The 12,401-nt window shown below is 37.9% G+C and overlaps 2 protein-coding genes across 4 annotated transcripts in view; both read left to right on the top strand.

The window, feature by feature from the left end:
- The window catches only part of Tbc1d12 (TBC1 domain family member 12), a 66,234-nt gene extending 61,550 nt beyond the window's left edge, over window positions 1–4,684 (top strand). For 2 of the 3 annotated variants that reach the window (XM_048338664.1, XM_048338663.1), the window contains 3 exons: window positions 5–263; window positions 1,138–1,201; window positions 1,947–4,684. In XM_048338664.1, the coding sequence (XP_048194621.1) occupies window positions 5–263; window positions 1,138–1,201; window positions 1,947–2,020 (397 nt within the window). In that variant the 3' untranslated portion in view covers window positions 2,021–4,684. Of the gene's footprint in view, window positions 1–4; window positions 264–1,137; window positions 1,529–1,946 lie in introns of those variants that run through there. The other variant, XM_048338665.1, reaches the window with a different exon arrangement.
- Window positions 4,685–6,317: 1,633 nt separating this feature from the next.
- Window positions 6,318–12,401, top strand: part of Hells (helicase, lymphoid specific) — a 29,234-nt gene continuing 23,150 nt past the window's right edge. The window contains exons 1-4 of the mRNA XM_048338662.1: window positions 6,318–6,936; window positions 7,263–7,384; window positions 9,621–9,743; window positions 12,075–12,131. Of these exons, the coding sequence (XP_048194619.1) occupies window positions 6,906–6,936; window positions 7,263–7,384; window positions 9,621–9,743; window positions 12,075–12,131 (333 nt within the window). The 5' untranslated portion in view covers window positions 6,318–6,905. The remainder of the gene's footprint in view (window positions 6,937–7,262; window positions 7,385–9,620; window positions 9,744–12,074; window positions 12,132–12,401) is intronic.

The following is a 12,401-nucleotide window of genomic DNA, read 5'->3' as shown; positions in this document are numbered from 1 at the left end:
TTAGGATCTTCACACTGTATAGCAAATCTCTACCACTTGATCTGGCTTGTCGAGTCTGGGATGTATTTTGTAGAGATGGGGAGGAGTTTTTATTTAGGACTGGACTAGGAATCCTCCGGTTATATGAAGATATTCTCCTACAGATGGATTTTATTCATATAGCACAGTTTCTAACCAAATTGCCAGAAGATATCACATCAGAGAAGCTGTTCAGCTGTATTGCAGCCATTCAGATGCAGAATAGCACCAAAAAATGGACTCAGGTAAAGTGTCTTTTTACATTTCTTTTAAATTCTGTAAAATTTCTTTTGTTTAAAATTCTAATAAATGTGATAAAATAATCACCTGTCATTTTATACAGTAGTTAGATATTTCTCAAATGTTATTGTTTAAATTAAAAGTAATTTCTGGCCTGGGTGCTGGTGGCTCACACTTTATAGCTACTTAGGAGGCTGAGATCAGAGGATGGTGATTTGTAGCTACCCCAGGCAGACAAATCCTCAAGACTCATCTTCAGTTAATCAGCAAAAAGTTGGAATTGGAGGCATAGCTCAAGTGGCAGAGGACCACCTGCAAGCAGATAAAAAAATATTGAGTGGAGGCTTTGAGTTCAAGCCCTTGTACCAGCTCAAAACAATATGTGGTGTGTGTGTGTGTGTGTAAAAAACATACTTGCTATATAGCAAGGATTTACATTAGAAAGCATGTAATGCATGATCCTGGCTTCTGAAGACATTTAAGTCTTGTTATGGGTAGCAAAGATACTGGCAGTCCAAATTAAATGACATAAAAGCAGTATCACTTGATCTATGAATGACACAGGTAGCTTATTATAGAGTCATATTTTTACTGGTTATGGAAATTAAATGTTAGACTTGATCCAGAAAATGTTCTGATATCAAGTAGCAACATCAGAATATTTGCAGTTGATGAAAAGTGGAATTTATTATATTCCATATATTCCATATTCCATATATATTCCATATATTCCAAATTATTCCATAATTTTTCATAGAATAGAATTAAGTGCACTATGACTTTTTCATGTTTATGAGCTATAGTTATTTGAATCTCTTGAGGGTTTCTTAAATCTCTTCTAGGTTTTGAGATTTAATCTTAAGTTTACTTAATTTCCAGGTCTTTGCTTCTGTAACGAAGGATATTAAAGAAGGAGAGAAGAACTGCAGTCCTGCTCCGAAAAGTTAGTCCTCAAAATTAGCAGACTGATACAAAAAGTATTGTTTAGGTAAAAGTTTTCTGTTACCTGTGTAAAAAGCTGGAAGAAAATGGAAATCTAAAAGAATCAAGAAGTGGAAAACTGCTCATTTAAAATTCCATGTCTAAAGTAAATGAAATAAGTAATTTATTGACAGTATTAATTAAAATTATTTTGTAGGGAGAACCATTTTTCAGAGTAAAAATCTTATATAGGTATTTCATATTCTATAATTTGAAGTATATAATTGAATGCAATAATAAAAATTTGTAATAGTTTCAGAGATACTTCAAATCATTTTACCTCTTTTTTTTTTTTTTTTTTTTTTTTGCCAGACCTCGGCCTTGGACTCAGGGCCTGAGCACCATCCCTGGCTTCTTCCCGCTCAAGGCTAGCACTCTGCCACCTGAGCCACAGCGTCCCTTCTGGCCGTTTTCCATATATGTGGTGCTGGGGAATCGAACTGAGAGCTTCATGTGTAGAAGGCAAGCACTCTTGCCACTAGGCCATATTCCCAGCCCTCTTTTTTTTTTTTTTTTTTTTTTTTAACAATTACAACAGACACTTTTGAGGTCAAGGGAAGATTATTAAATATACTACTCTAATCCTAAAGATGCTAGAGTAGAAATTCTCTACATTTCTGGCTTTTTGAAGGCATTATAGGACAAGAATAAGTAACTTTGGTTGTAAATTATTTAAGTCACTGAATTTCTTTTATCTTTATTCACAGGTTGGGGAAAATTTGAGTTATCTGGGAACTTGGAAGTGTTGGTGGGATATTATTTTTATTTAAGGTGTTTTTGAAGGGAAGATAATTCTCATCACTACAAGAATTTTAGCCTTTTTATTTCTAGTCAAACATTGTTTATCTTGTAATTTAGTATTAAACAAGCTAAATATTTGGTAGATGAAAGTTCTTTTTGCACTTTATTGGACTGAAGACTTGACTTTGGGAATAAGTCCAAAAATATAAAGGAGATTTAATTTCATTGATAAGAATAAAAAGTAATGAATTCTAAGTTTTTAAATATCATACTGTGTCACAAGACTTTACTTTTTTCTAGATAAATTCCTCCTCTGTAGAAATGAAATTTATTAATTCCAGTTTGGAATTTGAAATCTTACACATTTCCAAATCCATGACTTGTATAACACTATAATTTTTCTAATCAATGAAAGTAAGAGTAAAATTAATTTTTTTCTGAGTCTGACGGCATAGTAGAAAAGGAAATTGTTAATCATTGGTAAATTTATTACAGTGAATTTTTTAGCATAAACTAAATCATTTTTGAATGTTGAGTAAATCTAAATCATTTGAATGTTGAGTAAATCTATATAACATACCACTTGGTTAATAATTAGTTTATATTTTTATGTTGCAGTTTGGTTTGAAACTATTTAAACACACAATTTATGTTAGTGGTATAGTATATTCTTCAAACTAACAAGCCTGAGATCCTTGTTAGTGTAGTGACTGCCTCTTTAGGAGTATGGGTCCAGAGGGTGCCCATTTATTTTTACCCTATGGGTCATTCTAGCCTAGGGGACTACTACTGGTGGAACCCTCAGAAGTTAACTCCTGTCATAGGGGATAGCTTAGTGGAAACTGGTAGTGTAATAACATATTGAGGAAATCGTCCAGGGTCTTAATAGGTTTAGGATGACCTCTTAACTCTGGTAACTATTTCCTTGGTATTCCTATCCCTGATAGAGGGAAATGTATCCTCTGGCAGTAATCTCATTGAGGTTTTATTACCTGCCTATATTTAATATTACTTTTATGTATTTGTTTCTGAGGTAGACCTAAGTTCCTGTGTTTCTTTTTCTTATCTTTTTTATTGTACAGTTTCTTTACCTTGAAGTATAAATGTATATATAAAATGTAAATATAAAGAGTTCACTAAAAACCACTAGTAACAGTTACTGTGTAAATAAAACATATAAGCAGAATTATTATTTGAAATGAGTGTTCATTACTTTGAAGATGTCTAATTTAGTTAACCACATCTGTAGAAAAACAGGAATATACTCTTTTGAGGAGGGTGGGGTAGGAAGAGGTGTCAGTTTCTCTTCCAAGGGAAGCAATAAGCCTTCAGTCTTTTGAGACAGTCAGTACTGGCAGCTAAAATATTATATTATCTTTCCTTTTAACCTCATACATAAGTAAACACATGGTCTTTGACAGGTTTTTGTCTTTTGGTTAAATATATTTTTCCTAAAATAACCAAGATAATGTGAAATTTAATGTTATTTCTGTTGCTATCTACTTGAATATGTTGCCTTTTCCTTTCATTATTCCTTTGGTCTGTTATTCTTTTATTATTCCTTTATTATTCCAGGCTACTGTGCATTATTAAGTGTACTGAAAGACTCAAATAACTCATTTTCTAAAGTCAGACCTTTGTTCATTTCTTTGGCATTAAAGACTTATGTAATGCTACTGGTTTGAGTATATTTGGCTATACAAAAGTTAGGCAACATAACATTTGCAAAGTGACACTGAAATTTTACACTGAAAATTTAAAAGCTTCTGACTTTCAGATAACAGCTTTCATGTAGGATGGGAATTAATACAATGGCCAACTAGTTATTTAGAGTTCATACAATTGGAGGATATAATTCTAAAGCGCAAAATTATGTTAATTTTTTTTACTTCATAATGCCATACAGTTTATTTTTACTTTCCTATTTTTGTTTCGGTAAATTAAAATTATTGGCCAGGAGCATATTATTCATATAACAGGGTTTATTAAAAAATTAAAAAGAAACAAAAATGATGTGAGGTAGCATTGGAAAATATTAGGTTTCAATTTAACTTACTGACAACTTGTGTTAGAAACTCTAGGAAATAAAACTGATGTTTGATGTATGTATTGAACTCATGTTGTTTTGCTGTTTTGTCAATCACTATCTAAAAGATGAATTGTCATAGTAAAACCTTACTAATTAAAAACTGTTTCACAATATGTGAAAACTAAAATGAAGTCATTTCAATTTATCAGGGAAACTGGCCATTTCAAAAAAGCTGCCATGCTCTTTAAAAATATTGTTTACCAAGTGCAATTGCAATAGAAACAAAGGATATGGAAATTTGAATTTATCCAATAGCACTTGTTAAGCACTGATTATGTGCCGATTTCTGCCTCTTTATATTTTGTTAAATTATTTAAAGTTGTAAGACTTGAGAATCTAGCAAAATTGCCTCTCTTTCCAAACATTTGGCTGTTTATATTGTCATTTTGTCCCAATTACTAATGTTTTACTGTATACATTTTTTTTTGTGGGCTAAGTTTGTTTTCTAAAATGCTAGGAAGGAAATTTGACTTTTTAGAAAACAGCATTGCAGGTGTTTAATTTATTGAACATTAAACAGAACGGTCATGACTTAAAAGTAAAATGACTTTTGTACTCATATAAATGTATTTGGAAAATCATTTTTGTAATAAAAATCTAAATGATAAACTAAGACACACTTGAAGGAGTATATAAAATTGACAAGAATGGGTATATACATTGTTTTCATTTTTTAATCTTCAACTTTGAAATGAAGCTTCAGCCAGATGCTGGTCGTTCATACCTGTAATCTTAGCTACTCAAGAAGCTGAGATCTTGAAGGGAGGTAGTTCAAGGCCACTTGAGCAGAAAAATACACTAGACTCCAGGGTTGGAGTAGAGATGGAGTTAGGACTAAAGTTGTACAGCACCAGGTTAGCAAATAGGTCCTGAATACCAACTCCAGTATCTCCAAAAATAAATAAAATAATGAATCAAATTCCTATCATTTCCTGCTCAAGATCCTCTACTGGCATTCCTCACAATAAGAGCGATCCAAAAACTCTTATTTTGGTCTCCAAGGTCCTACCCGACCCAATCTCTGTCCATCTCCAGTTTCAAATGCCACTTACTCTCCTCCCACTCTTGGAACTCTCTAGGGATTGAACCTTGGACCTTGTATGTTCCAGGCAAGGACTCTCATGGAGATAATGCCCAGCCCAAGCTAATTTTTATGTTAGGCCTCTTTTCATTTCTCATACTGTGGTTTTTGCATTTACTTAAAGTCTTGTTCCTCTGAAAAGTTCCTTGTAAGGTCTTTGTATGACTTACGCTTTCCTTTCATTCATTTTAGTGTTACTTTGTCTGAGGAAGATATTCCTTTAACCATTTCTCTTCTATTTTCATGACCTTATTCTGCTTTAAATTTGATAATAACATTTATTATTTATTACTGACACCTGTTTATATAGTTGTTACTTCTACATTGTATACTTGGTGATAAAAAATAGTCGGAATGGATTAGTATTGAATTGCTATTACTTAAATCTTGGCACTACCAGTGCCAGTCTATCACTACCAGTGATAGACAAAAATGAGATAAAAAAAAAATCTGGTCTATTCCTCACCAAATTTATCTTTCATTTAAAGATCTTTCTTTAGAGAAATTATGCAAGTGTCCAGAAACTCATTATGTCTGGCTCACTCAGAAAATTCAACTTTTAGATGTTGTGTGGAGGAGAATGAAGTAGGTGGTAGAGCAAATACAGAAACACAAATATTGGGCGAGGGATATAACTAAGCAGTTTACCTGAAATGCTTGGGGCCCTGAGTTCCCCCTCAGCACCACAAGGGACAGAACAACAAAAGTGTAGTGGAAGGGGGATCAAGGGACTGAAGTGTTTCCACAAAGGTGTAGTGAGCCAGGATTATGATGCTCGACATAACTCAGACGCTTTTCCAACAGGCAGGCGTCTACTTAAGTTGTGCAAGGTGGGGGGGGTCGCTGTAATATTTCCATATATGCATACCAAGCCCCCGATCAACCTCACCACCCCTGGCCTGAGTAACTTTTTTTTTTTTTTTTTTTTGGCCAGTCCTGGGCCTTGGACTCAGGGCCTGAGCACTGTCCCTGGCTTCTTCCCGCTCAAGGCTAGCACTCTGCCACTTGAGCCACAGCGCCACTTCTGGCCGTTTTCTGTATATGTGGTGCTGGGGAATCGAACCTAGGGCCTCGTGTATCCGAGGCAGGCACTCTTGCCACTAGGCTATATCCCCAGCCCTGAGTAACTTTTTTTTTAACCTGCGGTCATCTTAAGCTTCCTATCCCTTCTCTCTCCCCACCCATCCATAAAACAGCCCTCGCCAGGGTCATTTCTGGAGGTTTCTTTCCGCGGGGAAGGTGGGCTCAGCGCTGCAGGTGGCTGGGCGAGGTCGGCAGTCTTGTTTGCCTCCTCCCCTGGATACTCGTCCACCTTTCCTACCCGAAAGGCCCCGGGTATTCGATCGCAGCCAGGGTGGGCGTGCCTGGCAACCAGCTCACGGCGCTACGACCTTGGAAAACAGTTCGGAGCCTTCGTCGACTAGAGGAAACCGGGCCCTCTGGTCGGCAAAGGTCTCGGTACTGTAGCTGGGGGGGGAAGAACCCGGCTTCCCCAGGTGCCGCCAGGCCCGGGACCGACGCGCAGGCGTAGCAGCGGCAGCTCCACCAACACCGCCAAAACCAGGCGAGCCGCCGCGAGCTAGGGGGCGGGGAGCGGGAAGTCTCGCGAGACAACAGCGTTTTTTCCGCGAAGTGAAAGCGCGCGTTTTTCTGGAGCTGGGTTGGGTATTTAGCGAGAAGCCTGTGAGGAAGGGATTCCGGTGCGTCCTTGCCGACGCCGTGAGGTGGTGGCCGGTTCTGTGCGAGGGCCCCGCCATGCCCGCGGAGCAGCCCGCCAGCAGCAGCGGTGAGTGACGGGGCCCTGCCTGCTGGCGTGCGGTGGGAGACGGGGCGCAGCCCAGAGGTCCGCGCGGAGGCTGTGGCGGCGCTGCCGGGGGCTGAGACTGGGGGAGGGGATAGAGGGACGGGGGTGGCGAGCCTGGGAGCGGGGACACCCCGAAATCTGCGCCGAGCGAGCCGCGCTTTCCCCGCATCGAAGCCGGGCTCCCGCGGAGTCGAGGAGGCGGAGGCGGGGGACGCTGGGCGCCTCCATTAACTCGGGGGCTGGTGGGAAGGGCAGAAGCTTGGGGTCCGGTTGAAAAAGCCACAGCCTCAAAATCGTTCCACTCTTAGGGTCCCCAGTTCCAGACATGGCTGAAGATGTGGCCCCGGCTGTGATTACCCCGGCCATGCTGGAGGAGGAGGAGCAGCTGGAGGCCGCGGGGCTGGAGAAAGAGCGGAAATTGTTAGAAAAGGTAATCCCGAAGCCCAGCTCCCCACCCGCATTAAATACCCGGTAACCGAGGCTTCTCTTTGGGTGACCCTCACCTGCTAATTTCATCTTTTAAAAAAAATGCTTGCACGTGCTTTGAATGATAGGCTTCTGTGAGATGAAGTCATGAGAGAGCCTAAAGTGTTCTCAGCTCCTTTGCATGTTTCAGAGTGTGTGTTTTGGTCATTGTAGCTTGATAGTGAAAATTTCCCTTTGTCATCTTAATTTTCTTCTTAAGTTGTATACCTGGTGACAAACACAATCTGAAAACCTGTAGTCATAATTACCAGACCACTGGTGGTAGAAGTTACTACTATCAATCACCTGCTGGGCTGGAATCCAGGGCTAGCTGATTTCTTTGCAGTTTGGTGCTATTTTTTTACCTAAGAGATCAGCCAGCTTTTGTTTTCTTGAAATAAGATTCTTCAGTTAAAAAAGGAATGTCCAGGTTATTATATTTTTGGTCTTCTAGTATTAGGGATCTTTTTTTATTTTGCTAAAAGTTTAAACCTCTGAATTTACTTGTTTGATTTGCAGGAAAAAGTGATAGCTCTGAGGGTCTGCAGAGACTTTCATATGTTAATTATAATTAGTCCAATCATTTCTGTGGTTCATATTTTAATATCTACACCTACAAAAGAACAAAACAAAGGCAATTGGTGAATGCTCTCAGGAAATGAATGTTGAGTAAATAAGGCATAAAACAAACTAATGTAAGAAATTTGTACTCTACAATCAAGTGATGTGCCACATATGCTCTATATTTCATATTAATAATTATTGGTCAGCATTGTTAATACTTAACAAATTTATTACATCCCATATTGTTTGAAGGCTTTATATACATTTATTTATTAAATCTTTAGCTATTCTATGAGGTAGTGTAACCTCACTACTATTATTAAACATACCAAGTTTAATTATTAGTACCAACTTAAAGATAAATTGAAGAGTTCTGTGAAGCAGATAGATTGTTCTCATTTTATAGATGGAAAACTGAGATTGTCTAACATCTGATAACTGGTAAATTGTAGAGACACGATGTGAGTATAGGCTATTTGGTTCCAGAATAAGAGTGATAAATCCTTATTTTGAGTAGTCTCATCTTCAGTTTTATTTTATTTTTTATGTAACTGAAGAAAACCTGCCATGAACCTGAGATACATAGGCTAGTTTAAGGGGGAAAATGTTCTCTTCACATTTAAAAATTTGTCAAAATTCAAAGTATTATGTGTATACATTGTATTTATTGCTGATGAAATCAAGGAGTCAAAAGTGACTTCTTTTAGTTATTGTTCCTACCTCCTATGGTGATTTCATCCATGATATTTACATGTCCTAAACTGGTGCTATACCAAGTTGCATCTTCCAGCCCTTTTAGTGATATTTTGTGTGTGTGTGTGTGTGTGTGTGTGTGTGTATGTGTGTATGTACGTATATGCATGAGTGCGGCATGCACTTGCTAGTTCTGGAACTTGAGCTTGGGGCCTAGGGGCCTAGGTGCTTTTGGCTAAAGACTAGTGCTCCACCTTGTAAGCCACAGCTCTGCTTCTGGCTTTTTTGAGTCTTAATTGGAGAGAAGAGTCTACAGACTTTCCTGCCCAGGCAGACTTCAAACCATGACTCTCAGGTCTTTGCTTCTTGAGTAGCTAGGATTACATGTTTGATGTCCACCAGTTGCTTGTTGAACCCAGGTGTGTAATATACAATAGTGTATAATACATAATATTTTTTTGCCCCACACCAGGAGTCAACTCAGTACCTGATGCTTTTGCTCACTAGTTGACACTCTACCACCTGAGCCCTTCCCCAATCTACAATAATTTTCTTATCTGCTCTAGTGTTTGGTTTGAAAAGTTTTTTGTTTTGTTTTTTTTTTGCCAGTCCTGGGCCTTGGACTCAGGGCCTGAGCACTGTCCCTGGCTTCTTTTTGCTCAAGGCTAGCGCTCTGCCACTTGAGCCGCAGCGCCACTTCTGGCCATTTTCTGTATATGTGGTGCTGGGGAATCGAACCCAGGGCTTCATGTATACGAGGCAAGCGCTCTTGCCACTAGGCCATATCCCCAGCCCCTGAAAAGTTTTTAATAAATCTCAGAATAACATTTTTTTTCTCATTACTTTCAGGAAAATCCTTAAATCTAGAGAGTGTTCAGTTATTAAACATTTTTTTAAAAGTTGTCAGAACATTTTGTCAATTACAGAAATTTCTCTTTGGATAGGCTCGCATATCATGGGACAGAGAATCCACTGAAATTCGGTATCGTAGACTTCAACATTTGCTTGAGAAAAGCAACATCTACTCCAAATTTTTGTTGACGAAAATGGAACAGCAGCAGTTAGAGGTATGTATATGAGATCAACTCTTAATAGATATAGAAATATTTTTAAAACAGCTTTCTTGAGATGTATGTACAGTAAAATGTACACATTTCAAGCATAATGAGTTCTGACCAGTGAGTGTATAGACCTCTTTGACCAATAGCACAAAAAGAGAATGCGCATTTCCTTTCCTAAAAGTTCTCTTATGAATCATGTAAACTACTGATGTACTTTCTGTCAATGTACCAGTATTTCTTTCCAGAATATTATATGAATAGAATCATTGTATTATGAAATATACATTTGGTTTCATGTCTTTCCCAGAGTACAATTTTTAAGTTTTCAGAATCTCCAACTTTATGTATTTTGTTTGTGCTTGTACTGTAGGTTGAACTTGCCTGGGTGATGTCCCTTAACTTTTTCCCTCTGAAGGCTGATGCTCTACCTCCTGAGCCACTGTTCCATTTCTGGTTGGAGATAAGAGTCTCATGGACATTTTTTTTTTACCCTGTCTAGCTTCCAATCTGATCCTCAGATCTCAGCCTCTTGAGTAGCTGTGATTACACCTACCAGCACTGGAATCTAGCTTATATGTCTTGGTATGCTGATGAGTCACTGGGTAGCTTCAGAGTGGGGACTAGTCACCAGAAAGCCAATAGATTATCAGGAGTATGTGATCAATACCTTGGCCTCTTGAGAGGAAGAAGGATTGCAGGTTTAGTTGGTCACTTGTAACAAATGATGTAATCAGTGATACCTTCAAATAAAGCCTCTATAAAGCCAGAAGAGAACAGGGCTTGGAGAGTTACCAGTTTTTAGTAACACATGAGGTTCCTAGAGGTAGCATTAGTGGAGTGGGCATCAAAGTTCTACACCATGTCTCACCTATCTTTTTACCAGGTCTTTATTAGTGTCTTCTTTGTACTAACCTAGTCAATCGAGAGAAATGTTTCCCGCCTGGATAGTTCACACCTGTAATCCTACCTGCTCAGGAGACAGATCTAGGGATTCCTATTCAAGCCAAAATGCTGGCTTTTCAAGCCAAAATATTATCTCGTGAGATTTCCTTGACAACCCTAAATATTGTTAGAACTTTTGATCCCCTTTCCCTTCTTTGTGATCTTCCCACTCCTCTGTTGTATCATTTTATTTACCATTTATCTTTCTAGAATGTATGAAGAGTTATTATGCACTTGTTTGTTGAAGGAAAGCAATACAGCCCTTAAAAATATTTTTTTAAGTCAGACAACTCTACCACTTGAACCAGGCCTTTAGTTCCTTTAACTTTCAGTTACTTTTCAAATAGGGTCTTTGGCTCATGGTTCTCATAACGTGGCAGCATACCAGCATACCTGTCTTAGTTCTGATGTGATGTCACATCCTTTTTTTGCACTAGCTGGTCTCCTTCTCAAGATTACAGAGGTGAGCCATCAAGGCAGGACTATCCTAAGAATACAAAAAATAAGCCTTTGTCTCTTTTGCTTACCCCATGTTTTTCAAATGAGGTTTTACTGTGTTTTGTTAAATCTGCCAAATCTTCCTTTGAAGCCCTTTAAAATTCATTGTTTGGAAAAGTAAAACAAAGCCCAGTACAAAACTTAAGCTTGATGAATTATTTTAACCAACTTTAGGAGGACTTTTTTGAGTTCCTGTGCATTTTAAAACATCCAGGGCAGCTTTTTCTCCAGGAACAACTTTGTCCTCCTGAATACTCTTTTTGATGCTCTGTATTTTAGAACTTTCTACATTGCCTGAGAGATGAGAAGTGTTCCTTTACCTGAAGCATTGGGGACAGATCATAAGATTGTTGAATTAGTTTCTTTCTGGTAGCTGATTTGATTCTGATTTCCTTACACACAGGGTACTTATAGTATACTCTCTCTGAAGACTTGAAAGAGACTATAGGTTTCTTTGTGTATCTCAGTCCTCTGGCATTTGACTCTGGGAATATTGGTACCAGCTCCTCAGTTTTGAATTTTGAGTCCTTGAGTCAGTGAAATGTGAATCTGTTTGGATTCTCCATTATTTGCGCTTAGAAATATCCTTCAGACAGTAAGCTGGGTCCCTCATTTGGTTTCCTTTGTCAGGATTTGCTGTTCTTTCAAAAATTGTTCTCTAATATTTTATTTGGATTTTAGTTGTTTACGCCAAGAGGATGAATCTGTTCTGTTCTATAAAAGTGTGAAGTACAAATAATTCTTCCTTGTATCTTATTTACTATTTTTTTTATCACTTAATTTGATATGCTTTTTTTCTCTTTATTGTCAAAGTGAAGTACAGAGGGGTTACAGTTGATATGCATATTTTTATGTTGCATTTCCTACATGTGATACAAAGAAAAAATTATGTTCCAGGAACAGAAGAAGAAAGAGAAGCTGGAGAGAAAAAAAGAATTCTTAAAAGCTTCAAAGGTAATACAATAAGTTAGAATTTTTGCACCCAATACAGGGATTGAAGCCAGGGCATTCTGTGTGCTAAGCACATGCTTTAGTATGGAAGGATACCACCTACTCAGAATAGTTTTTCTGTGTCATCTTAAATACTGCAGAAGTTTCTTTATTTGTGTTCACTTATTAGCTTATTTAACTTTTTGTGTTAACTATTTCACAGTCTTTTAATCTACAAGCTTCATAGAAACCTTTAAAGTCTGTTCCTGTATTAAGAAATAGAGTATGACCCCT

The sequence above is a fragment of the Perognathus longimembris genome, chromosome 2 (assembly GCF_023159225.1).
Source record: "Perognathus longimembris pacificus isolate PPM17 chromosome 2, ASM2315922v1, whole genome shotgun sequence".
In the NCBI taxonomy this organism is placed as follows: domain Eukaryota; kingdom Metazoa; phylum Chordata; class Mammalia; order Rodentia; family Heteromyidae; genus Perognathus; species Perognathus longimembris.
Note: the sequence above shows the minus strand (reverse complement) of the source record. Positions and strands in the feature narration are given on the sequence as shown.